This window comes from Oncorhynchus tshawytscha, unplaced genomic scaffold, assembly GCF_018296145.1.
Source record: "Oncorhynchus tshawytscha isolate Ot180627B unplaced genomic scaffold, Otsh_v2.0 Un_contig_588_pilon_pilon, whole genome shotgun sequence".
NCBI classification, from domain to species: Eukaryota; Metazoa; Chordata; class Actinopteri; order Salmoniformes; family Salmonidae; genus Oncorhynchus; species Oncorhynchus tshawytscha.
Genome location: NW_024609810.1, coordinates 405,001 through 432,147, shown reverse-complemented (window position 1 = coordinate 432,147; position 27,147 = coordinate 405,001). Strand labels below are relative to the sequence as shown.

At 47.3% G+C, this 27,147-nt stretch overlaps 1 protein-coding gene across 1 annotated transcript in view; it reads left to right on the top strand.

The window, feature by feature from the left end:
- nell2b (neural EGFL like 2b) overlaps nt 1-27,147 on the top strand; it is a 109,911-nt gene that overhangs the window by 21,548 nt on the left and 61,216 nt on the right. Inside the window, 6 exon segments of the mRNA XM_042318601.1 lie at nt 880-976; nt 3,409-3,481; nt 3,911-3,993; nt 5,627-5,755; nt 9,616-9,718; nt 26,406-26,497. Of these exon segments, the coding sequence (XP_042174535.1) occupies nt 880-976; nt 3,409-3,481; nt 3,911-3,993; nt 5,627-5,755; nt 9,616-9,718; nt 26,406-26,497 (577 nt within the window).

Here is a 27,147-nt window from a genome sequence, read left to right as displayed (position 1 = left end):
GATGGTGTAACAACCCAGCACTATAACACCTGAGTCAGCTAATAAACCAATCATCCAGGTCTTGATGATCTGGTGAAGCAGGTGTTATTGTGGAATGCTGAACGTGAGCAGGGCTGGGAGTGAAGAACTACAGCCCTGGGTAGTACTGCTGTTGTGTCTCCTAAAGCAGGGCTGGGAGTGAAGAACTACAGCCCTGGGTAGTACTGCTGTTGTGTCTCCTAAAGCAGGGCTGGGAGTGAAGAACTACGGCCCTGGGTAGTACTGCTGTTGTGTCTCCTAAAGCAGGGCTGGGAGTGAAGAACTACAGCCCTGGGTAGTACTGCTGTTGTGTCTCCTAAAGCAGGGCTGGGAGTGAAGAACTACGGCCCTGGGTAGTACTACTGTTGTGTCTCCTAAAGCAGGGCAGGAAACATTTTTCCTAATGGAATGTAAAATGCAAACACTGTGTCATCTATTTGAATGAGTAACTGTTCATTATGTTCTGTGTATAAACACTATTCTATCCTCCAGTATGTTCTGTGTATAAACAGTATTCTATCCTCCAGTATGTTCTGTGTATAAACAGTATGCTATCCTCCAGTATGTTCTGTGTATAAACAGTATTCTATCCTCCAGTATGTTCTGTGTATAAACAGTATTCTATCCTCCAGTATGTTCTGTGTATAAACAGTATTCTATCCTCCAGTATGTTCTGTGTATAAACAGTATTCTATCCTCCAGTATGTTCTGTGTATAAACAGTATTCTATCCTCCAGTATGTTCTGTATATAAACAGTATTCTATCCTCCAGTATGTTCTGTGTATAAACAGTATGCTTTCCTGCAGTCTGCTCTGTATATAAACAGTATAGTATCTCCTTGTATTCCTCTTGTCCTCTAGGATCTATGAGAGGGTGATAGAGAATCCGTCTATGGACATTCCCTCTGACACCACCATCTGGCTCGGACAGAGGAACCAGGCCCATGGATACTTCAAGGTATGTTGTAGGGATTCATATTTTCCTGAAAATCTACTAAGTTTCAATACCGAGAATAATGTATCCAGAGTGTCCTGGGAAATACTGCAGAAATTGGAAGTGCCCATGTAAAGAGTTTAAAATCAAGATACGATCTCTATGCCAGGGTTCTGCCCAAATAAGATTGTCGCTGCGCCACCTTGCCGGCTTGGCTGCGTCACCATGGAAAGGTTTCACAGGAAGTGAAACACATTTTCAGAAATGATAGAGTCGCCAATGACATTGTTGTAATTGTGAAACAGGCCATCCATAAATTCCGAGGGTTATCATGTTCCTCAAATAATTCAGCGCATTTCAGCAGTAGGTCTAGGCTGTCTCACGACGCACAGAGCGCACCACAAGTAGGCTGTAGTGTTGTCAGATCAGAAACACTTTCTAACGACAGTCAAACACAAGTCAAATGACCAACGTTGCTAAGCTTGCTAGATGACCTCCAACGAATGACAGAATATATCCTGTTTGTCAAAATCGAGTTGATGATTATGTTTTGTCGACAGGGGGAGCGCACCCTCAGCACCCCTACTTTCGGCGGCTAGGCCCTTGGCACGTCTCAAGCAACGCGATGGCGCTGTCCCAATCAAAACTGCGCTGAAATCAATCTATGACCACACACAACCATTGCGTTAAATTAGTATAACGGATGGATATGATTTTGGGAGTTTCACTACAAGCAAGAATTTGATACATGCCTTCAATTGCATTAGGCAGAGGTCAGTAGTCCAGGGTGGTGTGACAAGGTACAGAACAGCAGGCAGGCTCAGGGCAGAGGTCAGTAATCCAGGATGGTGTGACAAGGTACAGAACGGCAGGCAGGCTCAGGGCAGAGGTCAGTAATCCAGGGTGGTGTGACAAGGTACAGAACAGCAGGCAGGCTCAGGTCAGAGGTCAGTAATCCAGGGTGGTGTGACAAGGTACAGAACAGCAGGCAGGTTCAGGGCAGAGGTCAGTAATCCAGGATGGTGTGACAAGGTACAGAACGGCAGGCAGGTTCAGGGCAGAGGTCAGTAGTCCAGGGTGGTGTGACAAGGTACAGAATAACAGGCAGGCTCAGGGCAGAGGTCAGTAGTCCAGGGTGGTGTGACAAGGTACAGAATAACAGGCAGGCTCAGGGCAGAGGTCAGTAATCCAGGGTGGTGTGATAAGGTACAGAATAGCAGGCAGGCTCAGGGCAGGCAGAATGGTCAAAACTGGGAAAACAGGAGCTAGAGACAGAGAGGGGCACGTGAAAAAATGCTGGTAGGCTTTACAAAACAAAACAAACTGGCAACAGATAAACAGAGAACACAGGTATAAATACACTGGGGATAATGAGGAAGATTGGCGACACCTGAAGGGGGGTGGCGACAACCACAAAGACAGGAGAAACAGATCAGGGTGTGACACACAAAGCCTTTCATCACATCAGCTTCGAAACAGTGGATCCGTCATCTCCAAAACACACAGCTGGTTCTGAAACATCTGTCTCATCAGCTTCTAGTGATTCCAACTGTCAGGTAGCCGGTTCTGTACCTCTGTCTCATCAGCTTCTAGTGATTCCAACTGTCAGGTAGCTGGTTCTGTACCTCTGTCTCATCAGCTTCTAGTGATTCCAACTGTCAGGTAGCTGGTTCTGTACCTCTGTCTCATCAGCTTCTAGTGATTCCAACTGTCAGGTAGCTGGTTCTGTACCTCTGTCTCATCAGCTTCTAGTGATTCCAACTGTCAGGTAGCTGGTTCTCAGCTTCTAGTGATTCCAACTGTCAGGTCTGTCTCATCAGCTTCTAGTGATTCCAACTGTCAGGTAGCTGGTTCTGTACCTCTGTCTCATCAGCTTCTAGTGATTCCAACTGTCAGGTAGCTGGTTCTGTACCTCTGTCTCATCAGCTTCTAGTGATTCCAACTGTCAGGTAGCTGGTTCTGTACCTCTGTCTCATCAGCTTCTAGTGATTCCAACTGTCAGGTAGCTGGTTCTGTACCTCTGTCTCATCAGCTTCTAGTGATTCCAACTGTCAGCTAACGTGACACTCATAGAGCTCAGCTAGGCTAACTCATCCTGCATAGATATGATCTGAGGTCAACCTCTCCCACTCTCTCTCTCTCTCTCCTCCCTTTCTCTCTGTTATTCTGTCTTAAACCTCTCTCTCTCCTCCCTTTCTCTCTCTGTTATTCTGTCTAAACCTCTCTCCCCTTCTCCCTTTCTCTCCCTCTCTCCCCTTCTCCCTTTCTCTCCCTCTCTCCCCTTATCCCTTTCTCACCCTCTCTCCCCTTCTCCCTTTCTCTCCCTCTCTCCCCTTCTCCCTTTCTCTCCCTCTCTCCCCTTCTCCCTTTCTCTCCCTCTCTCTCCTTCTCCCTTTCTCTCCCTCTCTCCCCTTCTCCCTTTCTCTTCCTCCTCCCGTCTCTCACTGTCTCTACAGGGTATAATGCAGGATGTTCAGCTGGTCGTCATGCCTCAAGGCTACATCTCCCAGTGTCCAGACCTCAACCGCAGTAAGAGAACAGTTACATTTAGTACCTATAAAAGTCTGGAAACTCTGATGTTAACATGATGACATGTACATTATTGTACAGCCACTATAAAAGTCTGGAAACTCTGATGTTAACATGATGACATGTACATTATTGTACAGCCACTATAAAAGTCTGGAAACTCTGATGTTAACATGCTGACATGTACATTATTGTACAGCCACTATAAAAGTCTGGAAACTCTGATGTTAACATGCTGACATGTACATTATTGTACAGCCACTATAAAAGTCTGGAAACTGCATCTAAAATGAGATGCCCACAAAGGCAACATCAGCTACACATGCATTTACAGTATAGCTCTAATATGCTTGCCAGTACAGTTGCATGGACATTGGCAATGGAACTATCATGCCAACATTACATTACCATGACTTACCTGTGTTTCAGCTTGCCCCACCTGCAATGACTTCCATGGGCTGGTGCAGAAGATCATGGAGCTGCAGGATGTCTTAGCCAAGACCTCCAGCAAGGTACTATGGCATAAGACAATGGGTGCCTCAATCGTCTACAGTGGTTTCCTCTTCTTGTCTTCTTTCCATCTGCATTGATTTGAAGGGAGAGGAGAGGAGAGGAGAGGAGAGGAGAGGAGAGGAGAGGAGAGAGGAGAGGAGGAGGAGGAGAGAGGGAGGAGAGGAGAGGAGGAGGAGGGAGGGGAGGAGAGGAGGAGAGGGAGGAGGGAGGGGAGGGGAGGGGAGGGAGAGGAGGGGAGGGGAGGGGAGGGAGGAGAGGAGAGGAGGGAGGGGAGGAGAGGAGAGGAGGAGAGGGAGGGAGAGGGAGAGGAGAGGAGAGGAGAGGAGAGGAGAGGAGGAGAGAGGAGAGGAGGGAGGAGGAGAGGAGAGGGGAGGGAGGGGAGGGAGGGGAGAGGAGGGAGGGGGAGGAGGGGAGGGGAGGGGAGGGGGAGGGGAGAGGAGAGGAGAGGAGAGGAGAGGAGAGGAGAGGAGGGGGAGGAGAGGAGGGGGGAGAGGAGAGGAGAGGAGAGGAGGGAGAGGAGGAGAGGAGAGGAGAGGAGAGGGAGAGGAGAGGAGAGGGAGGGGGGGGGAGGAGGGGAGGGGAGAGGAGAGGGGAGGGGAGGGGAGGGGGGGAGGGGAGGGGAGGAGGGGAGGGAGGGGAGGAGAGGAGGGAGGGAGGGAGGAGGGAGGGAGGGGAGGGGGAGGGGAGGGGAGGAGAGGAGAGGGAGGAGAGGGAGGGGAGGAGAGGGGGGAGGGGGGAGGAGAGGAGAGGAGAGGAGAGGAGGGGAGAGGAGAGGAGAGGAGAGGAGAGGAGGGAGAGGAGGAGGAGGGGAGGGAGAGGAGGGGAGGGGAGGGAGGAGAGGAGGGAGGGGAGGGGAGGGGGGGAGGGGGGGGGAGGGGAGGGGAGGGAGGGGAGGGAGGAGGGGAGGAGGGGGGGAGGGGGGGAGGGGAGGGAGGGGAGGGGAGGGAGGGAGAGGGGAGGGGAGGGGAGGGGGAGGGGAGGGGAGAGGAGGGAGAGGAGAGGAGAGGAGGAGAGAGGAGAGGAGAGGAGAGGAGGAGAGGAGGGAGAGGAGGGAGAGGAGAGGAGAGGAGAGGAGAGGAGAGGAGAGGAGAGGAGAGGGAGAGGAGAGGAGAGGAGAGGAAGCCTCTTGTAGACGATTGAGATTCACCCTCTGTTGTGTCTCTCTGGTCGACATGCTAGCTTTTCTTACAACTCCTACTTTGTGTAATGTACGGTACAGTAGTGTAGAGTAATGGTGTAGCTGTGGACAGCTGCTCAGCCGTGTACACCACCGCCTGATGTTCTGTCAGTGTTCAAGGCATAAGTGTATGAATTATTCACACAGACGGTAAGTGAGGGAACATCCATTTACTGTTCTTTACTACAGCACATGGAACATCTCTGTCACCATGTGGTTTACTGGGCTCTGGTTCCTTTGTCCTGCAACACTGGGTTGTTGAATAAATAATTAGTTAAAAAGCAGACTGTAACAACGGGCTATTGACCCCACACACACACACACACACACACACACACACACACACACACACACACACACACACACACACACACACACACACACACACACACACACACACACACACACACACACACACACACTAACTCTGTATCTGTGTTTTGGTGTGTGTGCAGCTGTCGCGTGCAGAGGAGAAGATGCAGGGTTTGGATGGCTGTTACTGTGAGAGGAGCTGCAGTATGAATGGAGAGCTGTACAGGGAGGATGAGGGATGGACAGACGGATGCAGGAACTGTTCCTGCTATGTAAGAATGTTTTATTATTATTATTATTATTTTTTAAATCTTTATTTAACCAGGCAAGTCAGTTAAGAACAAATTCTTATTTACAATGACGGCCCACTATAACATACTATAACAGCTTATAACAGGTTATAACACACAATAACAAACTATAACAGGTTATAATACACTACGACAGACTATAATAGACTATAACAGACTATAACAGCCTTATACAGGTTATAACACACTATAACAGCCTATAACAGGTTATAACAGGCTATAACAGACTATAACAGGCTGTAACAGCTTATAACAGGTTATAACACACTATAACAGACTATAACAGGTTACAACAGACTATAACAGACTATAACAGGCTGTAACAGCTTATAACAGGTTATAACACACTATGCCAGACTATAATAGATTATAACAGACTATAACAGCCTTATACAGGTTATAACACACTATAACAGCCTATAACAGGTTATAACAGGCTATAACAGACTATAACAGGCTGTAACAGCTTATAACAGGTTATAACACACTATAACAGCCTATAACAGGTTATAACAGACTATAACAGACTATAACAGCCTATAACAGGTTATAACACACTATAACAGCCTATAACAGGTTATAACAGACTATAACAGACTCTAACAGGTTATAACAGACTACGACAGGCTATATCAGACTATAACACATCTACATAAGGCTGTAAGCTAGGAGTCTCTACTACCTGTTATATAGGGCTTAAAGGGACAGTTCACTTTATAATCTCTGTGGTTTAAAGGGACAGTTCACACGATAGTCAGTGTAAGCTTAAATGGACAGATCAATCTATAATCACTGTCGGTTTAAAGGTGACAGTCCAATCTATAATCACTGTCGGTTTAAAGGTGACAGTCCAATCTATAATCACTGTCGGTTTAAAGGTGACAGTCCAATCTATAATCACTGTCGGTTTAAAGGTGACAGTCCAATCTATAATCACTGTGGGTTTAAAGGTGACAGTGCAATCTATAATCACTGTGGGTTTAAAGGTGATAGTCCAATCTATAATCACTGTCGGTTTAAAGGTGACAGTCCAATTTATAATCACTGTGGGTTTAAAGGTGATAGTCCAATCTATAATCACTGTGGGTTTTAAGGTGACAGTCCAATCTATAATCACTGTGGGTTTAAAGGTGATAGTCCAATCTATAATCACTGTCGGTTTAAAGGTGACAGTCCAATCTATAATCACTGTGGGCTTAAATGGACAGATCAATCTATAATCACTGTCGGTTTAAAGGTGACAGTCCAATCTATAATCACTGTCGGTTTAAAGGTGACAGTCCAATCTATAATCACTGTCGGTTTAAAGGTGACAGTCCAATCTATAATCACTGTCGGTTTAAAGGTGACAGTCCAATCTATAATCACTGTGGGTTTAAATGGACAGATCAATCTATAATCACTGTCGGTTTAAAGGTGACAGTCCAATCTATAATCACTGTCGGTTTAAAGGTGACAGTCCAATCTATAATCACTGTGGGTTTAAAGGTGATAGTCCAATCTATAATCACTGTGGGTTTAAAGGTGACAGTCCAATCTATAATCACTGTGGGTTTAAAGGTGATAGTCCAATCTATAATCACTGTATAATCACTGGGTTTAAAGGTGATAGTCCAATCTATAATCACTGTGGGTTTAAAGGTGACAGTCCAATCTATAATCACTGTGGGTTTAAAGGTGATAGTCCAATCTATAATCACTGTGGGTTTAAAGGTGATAGTCCAATCTATAATCACTGTGGGTTTAAAGGTGATAGTCAATCTATAATCACTGTGGGTTTAAAGGTGACAGTCCAATCTATAATCACTGTTATCCGGGTTTAAAGGTGATAGTCCAATCTATAATCACTGTGGGTTTAAAGGTGACAGTCCAATCTATAATCACTGTGGGTTTAAAGGTGATAGTCCAATCTATAATCACTGTGGGTTTAAAGGTGACAGTCCAATTTATAATCACTGTGGGTTTAAAGGTGACAGTGCAATCTATAATCACTGTGGGTTTAAAGGTGACAGTCCAATCTATAATCACTGTGGACTTAAAGGGATAGTTCACTTCATGATCACAGTTATCCAGGACTTAAAGGGATAGTTCACTTCATGATCACAGTTATCCAGGACTTAAAGGGATAGTTCACTTCATGATCACAGTTATCCGGGACTTAAAGGGATAGTTCACTTCATGATCACAGTTATCTGGGACTTAAAGGGATAGTTCACCTCATGATCACAGTTATCCGGGACTTAAAGGGATAGTTCACCTCATGATCACAGTTATCCGGGACTTAAAGGGATAGTTCACTTCATGATCACAGTTATCCTTAAAGGGATAGTTCACTTCATGATCACAGTTATCCGGGACTTAAAGGGATAGTTCACTTCATGATCACAGTTATCCGGGACTTAAAGGGATAGTTCACTTCATGATCACAGTTATCCAGGACTTAAAGGGATAGTTCACTTCATGATCACAGTTATCCAGGACTTAAAGGGATAGTTCACTTCATGATCACAGTTATCCGGGACTTAAAGGGACGGCACTGAATAGAAAACCATAACCTGTGTCTGAAAAATCTATAGTTCATCAACTCTATGTGATTCTCCTGATCCCAGAGATCAAGACATAGAGTCCGTTCCTGAATTCAGTTCATACTAATACAGAAACGTCCTCTCACTGTCAACTGAGTTTATTTTCAGCAAACTTAACGTGTAAATATTTGTATGAACATAACAAGATTCATAAACTGAACAAGTTCCACAAACATGTTACGAACAGAAATGGAATAATGTGTCCCTGAACAAAGGGGGGGTTGTCAAAATCAAAAGGATGAGGATGTGGGAGGAGCCTATTGCGGACAGTCTGAGCACTGATGGAGGGATTCTGCGTTCCTGGTGTAACTCGGGCAGTTGTTGTTGCCATCCTGTACCTGTCCCACAGGTGTGATGTTCGGATGTACCAATCCTGTGTAGGTGTTGTTAAACGTGGTCTGTCACTGCGAGGATGATCAGCTGTCCGTCCTGTCTCCCTGTAGCGTTGTCTTACGTGTCTCACAGTACGGACATTGCAATGTTTTGCCCTGGTCACATCTGCAGTCCTCATGTCTCCTTGCAGCATGCCTAAGGCACGTTCACACAGATGAGCTGGGACCCTGGGCATCTTTCTTTTGGGGGTTTTCAGAGTCAGTAGAAAGGCCTTTTTAGCGTCCTAAGTTTTCATAACTGTGACCTTAATTGCCTACCATCTGTCAGCTGTTAGTGTCTTAGCGACCGTTCCACAGATACATGTTCATTAATTGTTTATGGTTCATTGAACAAGCAGGGAAACTGTGTTTAACCCCTTTACAATGAAGATATGTGAAGTTATTTGGATTTTTTGAATTATCTTGAAAGACAGGGGCCTGATAAAGGGATATTTATTTTCTTGCTGAGTTTAGATTGTCATACTAATAACATCTGTTTTGTCTCATTCCTTTAGAATGGTACAGTCCAGGTTGGATATCATAGATCTTCATACTAATAACGTCTGTTTTGTCTCATTCCTTTAGAATGGTACAGTCCAGGTTGGAGATTATAGATCTTCATACTAATAACGTCTGTTTTGTCTCATCCCTTTAGAATGGTACAGTCCAGGTTGGAGATCATAGATCTTCATACTAATAACGTCTGTTTTGTCTCATCCCTTTAGAATGGTACAGTCCAGGTTGGAGATCATAGATCTTCATACTAATAACATCTGTTTTGTCTCATCCCTTTAGAATGGTACAGTCCAGGTTGGAGATCATAGATCTTCATACTAATAACGTGTGTTTTGTCTCATTCCTTTAGAATGGTACAGTCCAGTGTGAGACCATCTTGTGCCCCCCTCCCCAGTGTCCCCCTGACTCCGCCCCTGCCTATGTGCCAGGCACGTGCTGCAAAGAGTGTCAGCGTGAGTAACAACACCTACCCTTCTCATGCCATGTTCTTCTCACGTCTGCAAAACACAGTCCTCTCCTGTTCTTTCTCTAACACTTTCTCTCTACACCACCTCTCTGTCTCTCTCTCCTCTCTACACCACTTCTCTGTCTCTCTCTCCTCTCTACACCACTTCTCTGTCTCTCTCTCCTCTCTACACCACTTCTCTGTCTCTCTCTCTCCTCTCTACACCACTTCTCTGTCTCTCTCTCCTCTCTACACCACTTCTCTGTCTCTCTCTCCCTCTCTACACCACCTCTCTGTCTCTCTCTCCTCTCTACACCACTTCTCTGTCTCTCTCTCCTCTCTACACCACTTCTCCGTCTCTCTCTCCTCTCTACACCACTTCTATGTCTCTCTCTCCTCTCTACACCACTTCTATGTCTCTCTCTACTCTCTACACCACTTCTCTGTCTCTCTCTCTCCTCTCTACACCACTTCCCTGTCTCTCTCTCCTCTCTACACCACTTCTCTGTCTCTCTCTCCTCTCTACACAACTTCTCTGTCTCTCTCTCCTCTCTACACCACTTCTCTCTCTCCTCTCTACACCACTTCTCTGTCTCTCTCTCCTCTCTACACCACTTCTCTCTCTCTCCTCTGTACACCACTTCTCTGTCTCTCTCTCCTCTGTTTTCCACTTCTCTGTCTCTGTCTCCTCTCTACACCACTTCGCTGTCTCTCTCTCCTCTCTACACCACTTCTCTGTCTCTCTCTAACTCTCTACACCACTTCTCTGTCTCTCTCTCCTCTCTACACCACTTCTCTGTCTCTCTCTCCTCTGTACACCACTTCTCTGTCTCTCTCTCCTCTCTACACCACTTCTCTGTCTCTCTCTCCTCTCTACACCACTTCTCTGTCTCTCTCTCCTCTCTACACCACTTCTCTGTCTCTCTCTCTCCTCTTACACCACTTCTCTGTCTCTCTCTCTCCTCTCTACACCACTTCTCTGTCTCTCTCTCTCTCCTCTCTACACCACTTCTCTGTCTCTCTCTCCTCTGTACACCACTTCTCTGTCTCTCTCTCCTCTGTACACCACTTCTCTGTCTCTCCTCTCTACACCACTTCTCTGTCTCTCTCTCCTCTCTACACCACTTCTCTGTCTCTCTCCTCTCTACACCACTTCTCTGTCTCTCTCTCCTCTGTACACCACTTCTCTGTCTCTCTCTCTCCTCTCTACACCACTTCTCTGTCTCTCTCTCCTCTGTACACCACTTCTCTGTCTCTTTCTCCTCCGTACACCAATTCTCTGTCTCTCTCTCCTCTGTACACCACTTCTCTGTCTCTCTCTCCTCTCTACACCACTTCTCTGTCTCCCTCTCCTCTGTACACCACTTCTCTGTCTCTCTCTCTTCTCTACACCACTTCTCTGTCTCTCTCCTCTCTACACCACTTCTCTGTCTCTCTCTCCTCTGTACACCACTTCTCTGTCCCTCTGTCTCCTCTCTACACCACTTCTCTGTCTCTCTCACCTCTGTACACCACTTCTCTGTCTCTCTCTCCTCTGTACACCACTTCTCTGTCTCTCTCTACTCTGTACACCACTTCTCTGTCTCTCTCTCCTCTGTACACCACTTCTCTGTCTCTCTCTCCTCTCTACACCACTTCTCTGTCTCTCTCTCTCCTCTCTACACCACTTCTCTGTCTCTCTCTCCTCTGTACACCACTTCTCTGTCTCTCTCTCCTCTGTACACCACTTCTCTGTCTCTCTCTCCTCTGTACACCACTTCTCTGTCTCTCTCCTCTGTACACCACTTCTCTGTCTCTCTCTCCTCTTACACCACTTCTCTGTCTCTCTCTCCTCTGTACACCACTTCTCTGTCTCTCTCTCCTCTGTACACCACTTCTCTGTCTCTCTCTTCTCTGTACACCACTCTCTGTCTCTCTCTCTCTGTACACCACTTCTCTGTCTCTCTCTCCTCTTACACCACTTCTCTGTCTCTCTCTCCTCTGTACACCACTTCTCTGTCTCTCTCTCCTCTGTACACCACTTCTCTGTCTCTCTCTCCTCTGTACACCACTTCTCTCTCTCTCTCCTCCGTACACCACTTCTCTGTCTCTCTCTCTCTCTTACACCACTTCTCTGTCTCTCTCTCTCCTCTCTACACCCCTTCTCTGTCTCTCTCTCTCTCCTCTCTACACCACTTCTCTGTCTCTCTCCTCTCTACACCACTTCTCTGTCTCTCTCTCCTCTGTACACCACTTCTCTGTCTCTCTCTCCTCTCTACACCACTTCTCTGTCTCTCTCTCTCCTCTCTACACCACTTCTCTGTCTCTCTCTCTCTCCTCTGTACACCACTTCTCTGTCTCTCTCTCCTCTCTACACCACTTCTCTGTCTCTCTCTCCTCTGTACACCACTTCTCTGTCTCTCTGTCTCCTCTCTAAACCACTTCTCTGTCTCTCTGTCTTCTCTACACCACTTCTCTGTCTCTCTCTCCTCTGTACACCACTTCTCTGTCTCTCTCTCCTCTCTACACCACTTCTCTGTCTCTCTCTCCTCTCTACACCACTTCTCTGTCTCTCTCTCCTCTGTATACCACTTCTGTCTCTCTCTCCTCTGTACACCACTTCTCTGTCCCTCTCTCCTCTGTACACCACTTCTCTGTCTCTCTCTCCTCTGTACACCACTTCTCTGTCTCTCTCTCCTCTCTACACCACTTCTCTGTCTCTCTGTCTCCTCTCTACACCACTTCTCTGTCTCTCTCTCCTCTCTACATCACTTCTCTGTCTCTCTGTCCTCTGTACACCACTTCTCTGTCTCTCTCTCCTCTGTACACCACTTCTCTGTCTCTCTCTCCTCTGTACACCACTTCTCTGTCTCTCTCTCTCCTCTTTACACCACTTCTCTGTCTCTCTCTCTCCTCTCTACACCACTTCTCTGTCTCTCTCTCCTCTCTACACCACTTCTCTGTCTCTCTCTCCTCTCTACACCACTTCTCTGTCTCTCTCTCCTCTCTACACCACTTCTCTCTCTCCTCTCTACACCACTTCTCTGTCTCTCTCTCCTCTCTACACCACTTCTCTCTCTCTCCTCTGTACACCACTTCTCTGTCTCTCTCTCCTCTGTTTTCCACTTCTCTGTCTCTGTCTCCTCTCTACACCACTTCTCTGTCTCTCTCTCCTCTCTACACCACTTCTCTGTCTCTCTCTAACTCTCTACACCACTTCTCTGTCTCTCTCTCCTCTCTACACCACTTCTCTGTCTCTCTCTCCTCTGTACACCACTTCTCTGTCTCTCTCTCCTCACTACACCACTTCTCTGTCTCTCTCTCCTCTCTACACCACTTCTCTGTCTCTCTCTCCTCTACACCACTTCTCTGTCTCTCTCCTCGCTACACCACTTCTCTGTCTCTCTCTCTCCTCTCTACACCACTTCTCTGTCTCTCTCCTCCTCTACACCACTTCTCTGTCTCTCTCTCCTCTGTACACCACTTCTCTGTCTCTCTCTCCTCTGTACACCACTTCTCTGTCTCTCCTCTCTACACCACTTCTCTGTCTCTCTCTCCTCTCTACACCACTTCTCTGTCTCTCTCTCCTCTCTACACCACTTCTCTGTCTCTCTCTCCTCTGTACACCACTTCTCTGTCTCTCTCTCTCCTCTACACCACTTCTCTGTCTCTCTCTCCTCTGTACACCACTTCTCTGTCTCTTTCTCCTCCGTACACCACTTCTCTGTCTCTCTCTCTCTCTGTACACCACTTCTCTGTCTCTCTCTCCTCTCTACACCACTTCTCTGTCTCCCTCTCCTCTGTACACCACTTCTCTGTCTCTCTCTCTTCTCTACACCACTTCTCTGTCTCTCTCCTATCTACACCACTTCTCTGTCTCTCTCTCCTCTGTACACCACTTCTCTGTCCTCTGTCTCCTCTCTACACCACTTCTCTGTCTCTCTCTCTCTCTCTACACCACTTCTCTGTCTCTCTCTCCTCTGTACACCACTTCTCTGTCTCTCTCTCTCTGTACACCACATCTCTGTCTCTCTCTCCCTCTGTACACCACTTCTCTGTCTCTCTCTCTCCTCTCTACACCACTTCTCTGTCTCTCTCTCCTCTCTACACCACTTCTCTGTCTCTCTCTCCTCTGTACACCACTTCTCTGTCTCTCTCTCTCTCTGTACACCACTTCTCTGTCTCTCTCTCCTCTGTACACCAGTTCTCTGTCTCTCTCCTCTGTACACCAATTCTCTGTCTCTCTCTCCTCTTACACCACTTCTCTGTCTCTCTCTCCTCTGTACACCACTTCTCTGTCTCTCTCTCCTCTGTACACCACTTCTCTGTCTCTCTCTTCTCTGTACACCATTCTCTGTCTCTCTCTCTCTCTGTACACCAAGTCTCTGTCTCTCTCTCCTCTTACACCACTTCTCTGTCTCTCTCTCCTCTGTATACCACTTCTGTCTCTCTCTCTCTGTACACCACTTCTCTGTCTCTCTCTCCTCTGTACACCACTTCTCTGTCTCTCTCTCTCTCTGTACACCACTTCTCTGTCTCTCTCTCCTCTCTACACCACTTCTCTGTCTCTCTCTCTCTCTCTCTCTCTACACCTCTGTCTTCTCTGTCTCTCTCTCTACACCACTTCTCTCTCTCTCTCCTCTGTACACCACTTCTCTGTCTCTCTCTCCTCTGTACACCACTTCTCTGTCTCTCTCTCCTCTCTACACCACTTCTCTGTCTCTCTCTCCTCTGTACACCACTTCTCTGTCTCTCTCTCCTCTCTACACCACTGTCTCTGTCTCTCTCTCCTCTGTACACCACTTCTCTGTCTCTCTCTCTCCTCTGTACACCACTTCTCTGTCTCTCTCTCTCTCTCTGTTCTCCTCCACCACTTCTCTGTCTCTCTCTCTCTCTGTACACCACTTCTCTGTCTCTCTCTCTCTCTGTACACCACTTCTCTGTCTCTCTCTCAGTCTGACACCACTTCTCTGTCTCTCTCTCCTCTCTACACCACTTCTCTGTCTCTCTCTCCTCTGTACACCACTTCTCTGTCTCTCTCTCCTCTCTACACCCACTTCTCTGTCTCTCTCTCCTCTCTACACCACTTCTCTGTCTCTCTCTCTCTTCTCTGTCTCTCTCTCCTCTGTACACCACTTCTCTGTCTCTCTCTCCTCTCTACACCACTTCTCTGTCTCTCTCTCCTCTGTACACCACTTCTCTGTCTCTCTCTCCTCTCTACACCACTTCTCTGTCTCTCTCCTCTCTACACCACTTCTCTGTCTCTCTCTCTCTCTCACCACTTCTCTGTCTCTCTCCTCTCTACACCACTTCTCTGTCTCTCTCTCCTCTGTACACCACTTCTCTGTCTCTCTCTCTCTCTGTACACCACTTCTCTGTCTCTCTCTCTCTCTCTGTACACCACTTCTCTGTCTCTCTCTCTCTCTCACCACTTCTCTGTCTCTCTCTCCTCTGTACACCACTTCTCTGTCTCTCTCTCCTCTGTACACCACTTCTCTGTCTCTCTCTCTCCTCTGTACACCACTTCTCTGTCTCTCTCCTCTCTACACCACTTCTCTCTCTCTCTCTCCTCTGTACACCACTTCTCTGTCTCTCTCTCCTCTGTACACCACTTCTCTGTCTCTCTCTCCTCTCTACACCACTTCTCTGTCTCTCTCTCTCTGTACTTCTCTCACCTTCTCTCTGTCTCTCTCTCCTCTTACACCACTTCTCTGTCTCTCTCTCTCTACACCACTTCTCTCACTCTCTCCTCTGTAACCACTTCTCTGTCTCTCTCTCTCTCTACACCACTTCTCTGTCTCTCCTCTGTTCTCTGCTTCTCTCTCTCTCTCTCCTCTGTACACCACTTCTCTGTCTCTCTCTCCTCTCTACACCACTTCTCTGTCTCTCTCTCCTCTCTACACCACTTCTCTGTCTCTCTCTCCTCTGTACACCACTTCTCTGTCTCTCTCTCTCCTCTCTACACCACTTCTCTGTCTCTCTCCTCTCTACACCACTTCTCTGTCTCTCTCTCCTCTGTACACCACTTCTCTGTCTCTCTCTCCTCTGTACACCACTTCTCTGTCTCTCTCTCCTCTCTACACCACTTCTCTGTCTCTCTCTCCTCTGTACACCACTTCTCTGTCTCTCTCTCCTCTGTACACCACTTCTCTGTCTCTCTCTCTCTGTACACCACTTCTCTGTCTCTCTCTCCTCTGTACACCACTTCTCTGTCTCTCTCTCCCTCTGTACACCACTTCTCTGTCTCTCTCTCCTCTCTACACCACTTCTCTGTCTCTCTCTCTCTGTACACCACTTCTCTGTCTCTCTCTCCTCTGTACAGTCTCTCTCTCCCTCTGTACACCACTTCTCTGTCTTCTCTGTCTCTCTCCTCTCTCCTCTGTACACCACTTCTCTGTCTCTCTCTCCTCTAACCACTTCTCTGTCTCTCTCTCCTCTCTACACCACTTCTCTGTCTCTCTCTCTCTGTACACCACTTCTCTGTCTCTCTCTCTCTCTCTCTACACCACTTCTCTGTCTCTCTCTCCTCTCTACACCACTTCTCTGTCTCTCTCTCCTCTGTAGTCTCTCTCTCCTCTGTACACCACTTCTCTGTCTCTCTCTCCTCTGTACACCACTTCTCTGTCTCTCTCTCCTCTGTACACCACTTCTCTGTCTCTCTCTCCTCTCTACACCACTTCTCTGTCTCTCTCTCCTCTGTACACCACTTCTCTGTCTCTCTCTCCTCTGTACACCACTTCTCTGTCTCTCTCTCCTCTGTACACCACTTCTCTGTCTCTCTCTCTCCTCTGTAACCACTTCTCTGTCTCTCTCTCCTCTGTACACCACTTCTCTGTCTCTCTCTCCTCTCTACACCACTTCTCTGTCTCTCTCTCCTCTGTACACCACTTCTCTGTCTCTCTCCTCTGTACACCACTTCTCTGTCTCTCTCTCCTCTGTACACCACTTCTCTGTCTCTCTCTCTCCTCTGTACACCACTTCTCTGTCTCTCTCTCCTCTGTACACCACTTCTCTGTCTCTCTCTCCTCTCTACACCACTTCTCTGTCTCTCTCTCTCTGTACACCACTTCTCTGTCTCTGTCTCTCTACACCACTTCTCTCTCTCTCTTCTGTCTCTCTCTCCTCTGTACACCACTTCTCTGTCTCTCTCTCCTCTGTACACCACTTCTCTGTCTCTCTCTCCTCTCTACACCACTTCTCTGTCTCTCTCTCCTCTGTACACCACTTCTCTGTCTCTCTCTCTCCTCTCTACACCACTTCTCTGTCTCTCTCTCCTCTCTACACCACTTCTCTGTCTCTCTCTCTCCTCTGTACACCACTTCTCTGTCTCTCTCTCCTCTCTACACCACTTCTCTGTCTCTCTCTCCTCTGTACACCACTTCTCTGTCTCTCTCTCCTCTGTACACCACTTCTCTGTCTCTCTCTCCTCTGTACACCACTTCTCTGTCTCTCTCTCCTCTCTACACCACTTCTCTGTCTCTCTCTCTCCTCTCTACACCACTTCTCTGTCTCTCTCTCTCTCTGTACACCACTTCTCTGTCTCTCTCCTCTGTACACCTTCTCTGTCTCTCTCTCCTCTCTACACCACTTCTCTGTCTCTCTCTCCTCTCACACCACTTCTCTGTCTCTCTCCCTCTCTACACCACTTCTCCTGTCTCTCCACTCTCTGTCTCTACACTCTCTACACCACTTCTCTCTCTCTCCTCTGTACACCACTTCTCTGTCTCTCTCTCCTCTGTACACCACTTCTCTGTCTCTGTCTCCTCTCTACACCACTTCTCTGTCTCTCTCTCCTCTCTACACCACTTCTCTCTCTCTCTCCTCTCTACACCACTTCTCTGTCTCTCTCTCCTCTCTACACCACTTCTCTGTCTCTCTCTCCTCTGTACACCACTTCTCTGTCTCTCTCTCCTCTCTACACCACTTCTCTGTCTCTCTCTCCTCTCTACACCACTTCTCTGTCTCTCTCTCCTCTCTACACCACTTCTCTGTCTCTCTGTCTCCTCGTACACCACTTCTCTGTCTCTCTCTCTCCTCTCTACACCACTTCTCTGTCTCTCTCCTCTCTACACCACTTCTCTGTCTCTCTCTCCTCTGTACACCACTTCTCTGTCTCTCTCTCACTCTGTACTCTCTGTCTCTCTCTCTCTCTCCTCTCTACCACTTCTCTGTCTCTCTCTCCTCTGTACACCACTTCTCTGTCTCTCTCCTCTCTACACCACTTCTCTGTCTCTCTCTCCTCTCTACACCACTTCTCTGTCTCTCTCTCTCTCTACACCACTTCTCTGTCTCTCTCTCCTCTGTACACCACTTCTCTGTCTCTCTCTCCTCTGTACACCACTTCTCTGTCTCTCTCTCCTCTGTACACCACTTCTCTGTCTCTCTCTCTCTCTCTACACCACTTCTCTGTCTCTCTCTCTCTCTGTACACCACTTCTCTGTCTCTGTCTCTCTCTACACCACTTCTCTGTCTCTCTCTCCTCTACACCACTTCTCTGTCTCTCTCTCCTCTGTACACCACTTCTCTGTCTCTCTGTCTCCTCTGTACACCACTTCTCTGTCTCTCTCTCCTCTCTACACCACTTCTCTGTCTCTCTCTCCTCTGTACACCACTTCTCTGTCTCTCTCTCCTCTGTACACCACTTCTCTGTCTCTCTCCTCTCTACACCACTTCTCTGTCTCTCTCTCCTCTCTACACCACTTCTCTGTCTCTCTCTCTCTACACCACTTCTCTGTCTCTCTCTCTTCTCTGTCTCTCTCTGTACACCACTTCTCTGTCTCTCTCTCCTCTGTACACCACTTCTCTGTCTCTCTCCTGTCACCACTTCTCTGTCTCTCTCTCTCTGTACACCACTTCTCTGTCTCTCTCTCCTCTGTACACCACTTCTCTGTCTCTCTCTCTCTGTACACCACTTCTCTGTCTCTCTCTCTCTGTACACCACTTCTCTGTCTCTCTCTCTCTGTACACCACTTCTCTGTCTCTCTCTCCTCTTACACCACTTCTCTGTCTCTCTCTCCTCTGTACACCACTTCTCTGTCTCTCTCTCCTCTCTACACCACTTCTCTGTCTCTCTCTCCACTCTCTCTCTGTCTCACCTCCTCCTTACTTCTCTGTCTCTCTCTCCTCTCTACCACCACTCTCTCTCTCTACACCACTTCTCTGTCTCTCTCTCCTCTCTACACCACTTCTCTGTCTCTCTCTCCTCTCTACTACACCACTTCTCTGTCTCTCTCTCCTCTCTACACCACTTCTCTGTCTCTCTCTCCTCTGTACACCACTTCTCTGTCTCTCTCCTCCTCTGTACACCACTTCTCTGTCTCTCTCTCCTCTGTACACCACTTCTCTGTCTCTCTCTCCTCTCTACACCACTTCTCTGTCTCTCTCTCCTCTGTCTCTCTGTCTCTCTCCCTCTCTACACCACTTCTCTGTCTCTCTCTCCTCTCTACACCACTTCTCTGTCTCTCTCTCCTCTCTACACCACTTCTCTGTCTCTCTCTCCTCTCTACACCACTTCTCTGTCTCTCTCTCCTCTCTACACCACTTCTCTGTCTCTCTCTCTCTCTACACCACTTCTCTGTCTCTCTCTCTCTCTACACCACTTCTCTGTCTCTCTCTCTGTCTCTCTCTCTACACCACTTCTCTGTCTCTCTCTCCTCTCTACACCACTTCTCTGTCTCTCTCTCCTCTCTACACCACTTCTCTGTCTCTCTCTCCTCTCTACACCACTTCTCTGTCTCTCTCTCTCCTCTCTACACCACTTCTCTGTCTCTCTCTCCTCTGTACACCACTTCTCTGTCTCTCTCTCTCCTCTACACCACTTCTCTGTCTCTCTCTCCTCTCTACACCACTTCTCTGTCTCTCTCTCCTCTCTACACCACTTCTCTGTCTCTCTCTCCTCTGTACACCACTTCTCTGTCTCTCTCTCTCTCTACACCACTTCTCTGTCTCTCTCTTCTCTGTCTCTCTCTACACCACTTCTCTGTCTCTCTCTCCTCTCTACACCACTTCTCTGTCTCTCTCTCCTCTCTACACCACTTCTCTGTCTCTCTCTCTCCTCTACACCACTTCTCTGTCTCTCTCTCCTCTGTACACCACTTCTCTGTCTCTCTCTCTCTCTCTGTACACCACTTCTCTGTCTCTCTCTCCTCTCTACACCACTTCTCTGTCTCTCTCTCCTCTCTGTACACCACTTCTCTGTCTCTCTCTCCTCTGTACACCACTTCTCTGTCTCTCTCTCCTCTGTACACCACTTCTCTGTCTCTCTCTCCTCTCTACACCACTTCTCTGTCTCTCTCTCCTCTCTCTGTCTCTCTCTCTCTCTACACCACTTCTCTGTCTCTCTCTCTCTGTACACCACTTCTCTGTCTCTCTCTCCTCTGTACACCACTTCTCTGTCTCTCTCTCTCTCTACACCACTTCTCTGTCTCTCTCTCCTCTCTACACCACTTCTCTGTCTCTCTCTCCTCTGTACACCACTTCTCTGTCTCTCTCTCCTCTCTACACCACTTCTCTGTCTCTCTCTCCTCTCTACACCACTTCTCTGTCTCTCTCTCCTCTCTACACCACTTCTCTGTCTCTCTCTCTCTCTCTACACCACTTCTCTGTCTCTCTCTCACCACTCTCTCTCTACACCACTTCTCTGTCTCTCTCTCCTCTCTACACCACTTCTCTGTCTCTCTCTCCTCTCTACACCACTTCTCTGTCTCTCTCTCTCTCTACACCACTTCTCTGTCTCTCTCTCCTCTCTACACCACTTCTCTGTCTCTCTCTCCTCTGTACACCACTTCTCTGTCTCTCTCTCCTCTCTACACCACTTCTCTGTCTCTCTCTCCTCTCTACACCACTTCTCTGTCTCTCTCTCCTCTCTACACCACTTCTCTGTCTCTCTCTCTCTCTCTACACCACTTCTCTGTCTCTCTCTCCTCTCTACACCACTTCTCTGTCTCTCTCTCCTCTGTACACCACTTCTCTGTCTCTCTCTCCTCTGTACACCACTTCTCTGTCTCTCTCTCCTCTGTACACCACTTCTCTGTCTCTCTCTCCTCTCTACACCACTTCTCTGTCTCTCTCTCTCCTCTCTACACCACTTCTCTGTCTCTCTCTCCTCTCTACACCACTTCTCTGTCTCTCTCTCCTCTGTACACCACTTCTCTGTCTCTCTCTCCTCTGTACACCACTTCTCTGTCTCTCTCTCCTCTCTACACCACTTCTCTGTCTCTCTCTCTCTCTACACCACTTCTCTGTCTCTCTCTCCTCTCTACACCACTTCTCTGTCTCTCTCTCCTCTCTACACCACTTCTCTGTCTCTCTCTCCTCTCTACACCACTTCTCTGTCTCTCTCTCCTCTCTACACCACTTCTCTGTCTCTCTCTCCTCTCTACACCACTTCTCTGTCTCTCTCTCCTCTCTACACCACTTCTCTGTCTCTCTCTCCTCTGTACACCACTTCTCTGTCTCTCTCTCCTCTCTACACCACTTCTCTGTCTCTCTCTCCTCTCTACACCACTTCTCTGTCTCTCTCTCTCCTCTCTACACCACTTCTCTGTCTCTCTCTCCTCTCTACACCACTTCTCTGTCTCTCTCTCCTCTGTACACCACTTCTCTGTCTCTCTCTCCTCTGTACACCACTTCTCTGTCTCTCTCTCCTCTGTACACCACTTCTCTGTCTCTCTCTCCTCTCTACACCACTTCTCTGTCTCTCTCTCCTCTCTACACCACTTCTCTGTCTCTCTCTCCTCTCTACACCACTTCTCTGTCTCTCTCTCTCCTCTCTACACCACTTCTCTGTCTCTCTCTCCTCTGTACACCACTTCTCTGTCTCTCTCTCCTCTCTACACCACTTCTCTGTCTCCTCTCTACACCACTTCTCTGTCTCTCTCTCCTCTCTACACCACTTCTCTGTCTCTCTCTCCTCTGTACACCACTTCTCTGTCTCTCTCTCCTCTGTACACCACTTCTCTGTCTCTCTCTCCTCTGTACACCACTTCTCTGTCTCTCTCTCTCCTCTCTACACCACTTCTCTGTCTCTCTCTCTCCTCTGTACACCACCTCTCTGTCTCTCTCTCCTCTGTACACCACTTCTCTGTCTCTCTCACCTCTGTACACCACTTCTCTGTCTCTCTCACCTCTGTACACCAATTCTCTGTCTCTCTCTCCTCTTACACCACTTCTCTGTCTCTCTCTCCTCTGTACACCACTTCTCTGTCTCTCTCTCCTCTCTACACCACTTCTCTGTCTCTCTCTCCTCTCTACACCACTTCTCTGTCTCTCTCTCTCCTCTCTACACCACTTCTCTGTCGCTCTCTCTCCTCTCTTCACCACTTCTCTGTCTCTCTCTCCTCTCCACACCACTTCTCTGTCTCTCTCTCCTCTGTACACCACTTCTCTGTCTCTCTCTCCTCTCTACACCACTTCTCTGTCTCTCTCTCTCCTCTCTACACCACTTCTCTGTCTCTCTCTCTCCTCTCTACACCACTTCTCTGTCTCTCTCTCCTCCGTACACCAATTCTCTGTCTCTCTCTCCTCTGTACACCACTTCTCTGTCTCTCTCTCCTCTCTACACCACTTCTCTGTCTCTCTCTCCTCTGTACACCACTTCTCTGTCTCTCTCTCCTCTCTACACCACTTCTCTGTCTCTCTCTCTCCTCTCTACACCACTTCTCTGTCTCTCTCTCCTCTGTACACCACTTCTCTGTCTCTCTCTCCTCTCTACACCACTTCTCTGTCTCTCTCTCCTCTGTACACCACTTCTCTGTCTCTCTCTCCTCTGTACACCACTCCTCTGTCTCTCTCTCCTCTGTACACCACTTCTCTGTCTCTCTCTCTCCTCTCTACACCACTTCTCTGTCTCTCTCTCTCCTCTCTACACCACTTCTCTGTCTCTCTCTCCTCTCTACATCACTTCTCTGTCTCTCTCTCTCCTCTCTACACCACTTCTCTGTCTCTCTCTCCTCTGTACATCACTTCTCTGTCTCTCTCTCTCCTCTCTACACAACTTCTCTGTCTCTCTCTCTCCTCTGTACACCACTTCTCTGTCTCTCTCTCCTCTCTACACCACTTCTCTGTCTCTCTCTCCTCTGTACACCACTTCTCTGTCTCTCTCTCCTCTGTACACCACTTCTCTGTCTCTCTCTCCTCTGTACACCACTTCTCTGTCTCTCTCACCTCTGTACACCACTTCTCTGTCTCTCTCACCTCTGTACACCAATTCTCTGTCTCTCTCTCCTCTGTACACCACTTCTCTGTCTCTCTCTCCTCTGTACACCACTTCTCTGTCTCTCTCTCCTCTCTACACCACTTCTCTGTCTCTCTCTCCTCTCTACACCACTTCTCTGTCTCTCTCTCTCTCTCTACACCACTTCTCTGTCGCTCTCTCTCCTCTCTACACCACTTCTCCATCTCTGTCTCTCCTCTCTACACCACTTCTCTGTCTCTCTCTCCTCTCTACACCACTTCTCTGTCTCTCTCTCTCTCTCTACACCACTTCTCTGTCTCTCTCTCTCTCTACACCACTTCTCCATCTCTGTCTCTCCTCTCTACACCACTTCTCTGTCTCTCTCTCCTCTCTACACCACTTCTCTGTCTCTCTCTCCTCTCTACACCACTTCTCTGTCTCTCTCTCCTCTCTACACCACTTCTCTGTCTCTCTCTCCTCTCTACACCCCTTCTCTGTCTCTCTCTCTCCTCTCTTCACCACTTCTCTGTCTCTCTCTCCTCTCCACACCACTTCTCTGTCTCTCTCTCCTCTGTACACCACTTCTCTGTCTCTCTCTCCTCTGTACACCACATCAAATCAAGTCAAATCAAATTTATTTATATAGCCCTTTGTACATCAGCTGAAATCTCAAAGTGCTGTACAGAAACCCAGCCTTAAACCCCAAACAGCAAGCAATGCAGGTGTAGAAGCACGGTGGCTAGGAAAAACTCCCTAGAAAGGCCAAAACCTAGGAAGAAACCTAGAGAGGAACCAGGCTATGTGGGGTGGCCAGTCCTCTTCTGGCTGTGCCGGGTGGAGATTATAACAGAACATGGCCAAGATGTTCAAATGTTCATAAATGACCAGCATGGTCGAATAATAATAAGGCAGAACAGTTGAAACTGGAGCAGCAGCACGGCCAGGTGGACTGGGGACAGCAAAGAGTCATCATGTCAGGTAGTCCTGGGGCATGATCCTAGGGCTCAGGTCCTCCGAGAGAGAGAGAGAGAAAGAGAGAATTAGAGAACGCACACTTAGATTCACACAGGACACCGAATAGGACAGGAGAGGTACTCCAGATATAACAAACTGACCCTAGCCCCCCGACACATTAACTACTGCAGCATAAATACTGGAGGCTGAGACAGGAGGGGTCAGGAGACACTGTGGCCCCATCCGAGGACACCCCCAGACAGGGCCAAACAGGAAGGATATAACCCCACCCACATCTCTCTGTCTCCTCTCTTCCCCACTTCTCTGTCTCTCTCTTTATCCTCTCTTCATAACGAACAGCTCACACGACCATGCTGCCCCCTGAAATCTTAGCTTTTTTCTTCATTTCTCTCAATTCAATTCAAGGGGCGTTATTGGCAGGGGAAACATATGTTAACATTGCCAAAGCAAGTGAGGTAGATAATATACAATAGTGAAAGAAACAATAAAAATGAACAGTTAAACAATCCACTCACAGAAGTTCCAAAATAATCTCTCTCTCATTGTCTCTCTCTCTCTTTGTCTCTCTCTCTCTTTGTTTCTCTCTCTCTCTTTGTCTCTCTCTCTCTCTCTCTCTCTTTGTCTCTCTCTCTCTTTGTCTCTCTCTCTCTCTTTGTTTCTCTCTCTCTTTGTCTCTCTCTCTCTCTCTTTGTTTCTCTCTCTCTTTGTCTCTCTCTCTCTTTGTCTCTCTCTCTCTCTTTGTCTCTCTCTCTCTTTGTCTCTCTCTCTCTCTTTGTTTCTCTCTCTCTTTGTCTCTCTCTCTGTCTCTCTCTCTCTCTTTGTCTCTCTCTCTCTTTGTCTCTCTCTCTCTTTGTTTATCTCTCTCTTTGTCTCTCTCTCTCTTTGTCTCTCTCTCTCTTTGTCTCTCTCTCTCTTTGTTTATCTCTCTCTTTGTCTCTCTCTCTTTGTTTCTCTCTCTTTGTTTCTCTCTCTTTGTCTCTCTCTCTTTGTCTCTCTCTCTCTTTGTTTATCTCTCTCTTTGTCTCTCTCTCTCTTTGTTTATCTCTCTCTTTGTCTCTCTCTCTCTTTGTCTCTCTCTCTCTTTGTCTCTCTCTCTTTGTTTATCTCTCTTTTTGTCTCTCTCTCTCTTTGTATCGCTCTCTTTGTTTCTCTCTCTTTGTCTCTCTCTCTCTTTGTTTCTCTCTCTCTTTGTCTCTCTCTCTTTGTCTCTCTCTCTTTGTCTCTCTCTCTCTTTGTTTCTCTCTCTTTGTCTCTCTCTCTCTTTGTCTCTCTCTCTTTGTCTCTCTCTTTGTCTCTCTCTCTCTTTGTCTCTCTCTCTTTGTCTCTCTCTCTTTGTCTCTCTCTCTCTTTGTTTATCTCTCTCTTTGTCTCTCTCTCTCTTTGTCTCTCTCTCTCTCTTTGTTTATATCTCTCTTTGTCTCTCTCTCTCTTTGTCTCTCTCTCTCTCTTTGTTTATCTCTCTCTTTGTCTCTCTCTCTTTGTTTCTCTCTCTTTGTTTCTCTCTCTCTTTGTCTCTCTCTCTCTTTGTCTCTCTCTCTTTGTCTCTCTCTCTTTGTCTCTCTCTCTTTTCCTCTCTCTCTTTGTCTCTCTCTCTCTTTGTCTCTCTCTCTCTTTGTCTCTCTCTCTCTTTGTCTCTCTCTCTCTTTGTCTCTCTCTCTTTGTCTCTCTCTCTCTTTGTTTATCTGTCTCTTTGTCTCTCTCTCTCTTTGTCGCTCTCTCTCTTTGTTTATCTCTCTCTTTGTCTCTCTCTCTTTGTCTCTCTCTCTTTGTCTCTCTCTCTTTGTCTCTCTCTCTCTTTGTCTCTCTCTCTTTGTCTCTCTCTCTCTCTCTTTGTCTCTCTCTCTTTGTCTCTCTCTCTTTGTCTCTCTCTCTCTGTGTCTCTCTCTCTTTGTCTCTCTCTCTCTTTGTCTCTCTCTCTCTCTCTCTCTCTTTGTCTCTCTCTCTTTGTCTCTCTCTCTTTGTCTCTCTCTCTCTTTGTCTCTCTCTCTTTGTTTCTCTCTCTCTTTGTCTCTCTCTCTCTTTGTCTCTCTCTCTCTTTTTGTTTCTCTCTCTCTTTGTCTCTCTCTCTCTTTGTCTCTCTCTCTCTGTTTCTCTCTCTCTCTCTGTTTCTCTCTCTCTCTCTGTATCTCTCTCTCTCTCTCTCTCTCTCTCTCTCTTTCTCTCTCTCTCATTCTCGCCCTCTCTCTCTATCTCTCTCCCTTTCTCTCTCTCCATTCTGTTCCCTCTTTCTCTATCTCTCTCTCTGTCATTCCTCCCCATCCCTCAGCCCACAGTTTGAAGCACACAATCATAAAGACTTGTCTTAATAACTGACCACATCTCCGCGTTGCTAGGATACTCCCGCCACGTACACAGCACTCAATGCCTTCACATATACATCAATAATTCAAGGCCAGTCTTTAAAGCCTGCTGCTATCTGGAGCCAGTGTTCATATGAAACCCATTTAAGTAATGACTTAAACTGTGTATGACACGCTACTGTACCTTGCTCAAAATGTTAAAAGGGACTAGGAATAACTAAAAACTGTGTGTGTGCACGTGTGCATTTGTGTGTGTGTGTCCATAGCTGTGTGTCTGTTCAGAGGAAGGGTGTACGTGGAAGGGGACTTGAAGAGTGTGAGGGATTCATCTGGAAACTGTTTACTGTTTGAGTGTCAGGTAAATCCAATACACTCCACATGTCTACATACTCTTAGCTTGCATTGACTACAGAACACACCTGCACTCAACACACCATGATAATCCCTATATAGACAACACACCATGATAATCCCTATAGAGACAACACACCATGATAATCCCTATATAGACAACACACCATGATAATCCCTATAGAGACAACACACCATGATAATCCCTATATAGACAACACACCATGATAATCCCTATAGAGACAACACACCATGATAATCCCTATAGAGACAACACACCATGATAATCCCTATAGAGACAACACACCATGATAATCCCTATATAGACAACACACCATGATAATCCCTATATAGACAACACACCATGATAATCCCTATATAGACAACACACCATGACAATCCCTATATAGACAACACACCATGATAATCCCTATATAGACAACACACCATGACAATCCCTATATAGACAACACACCATGATAATCCCTATATAGACAACAACCATGATAATCCCTATATAGACAACACACCATGATAATCCCTATATAGACAACACACCATGACAATCCCTACAGAGACAACACACCATGATAATCCCTATATAGACAACACACCATGATAATCCCTATATAGACAACACACCATGATAATCCCTAT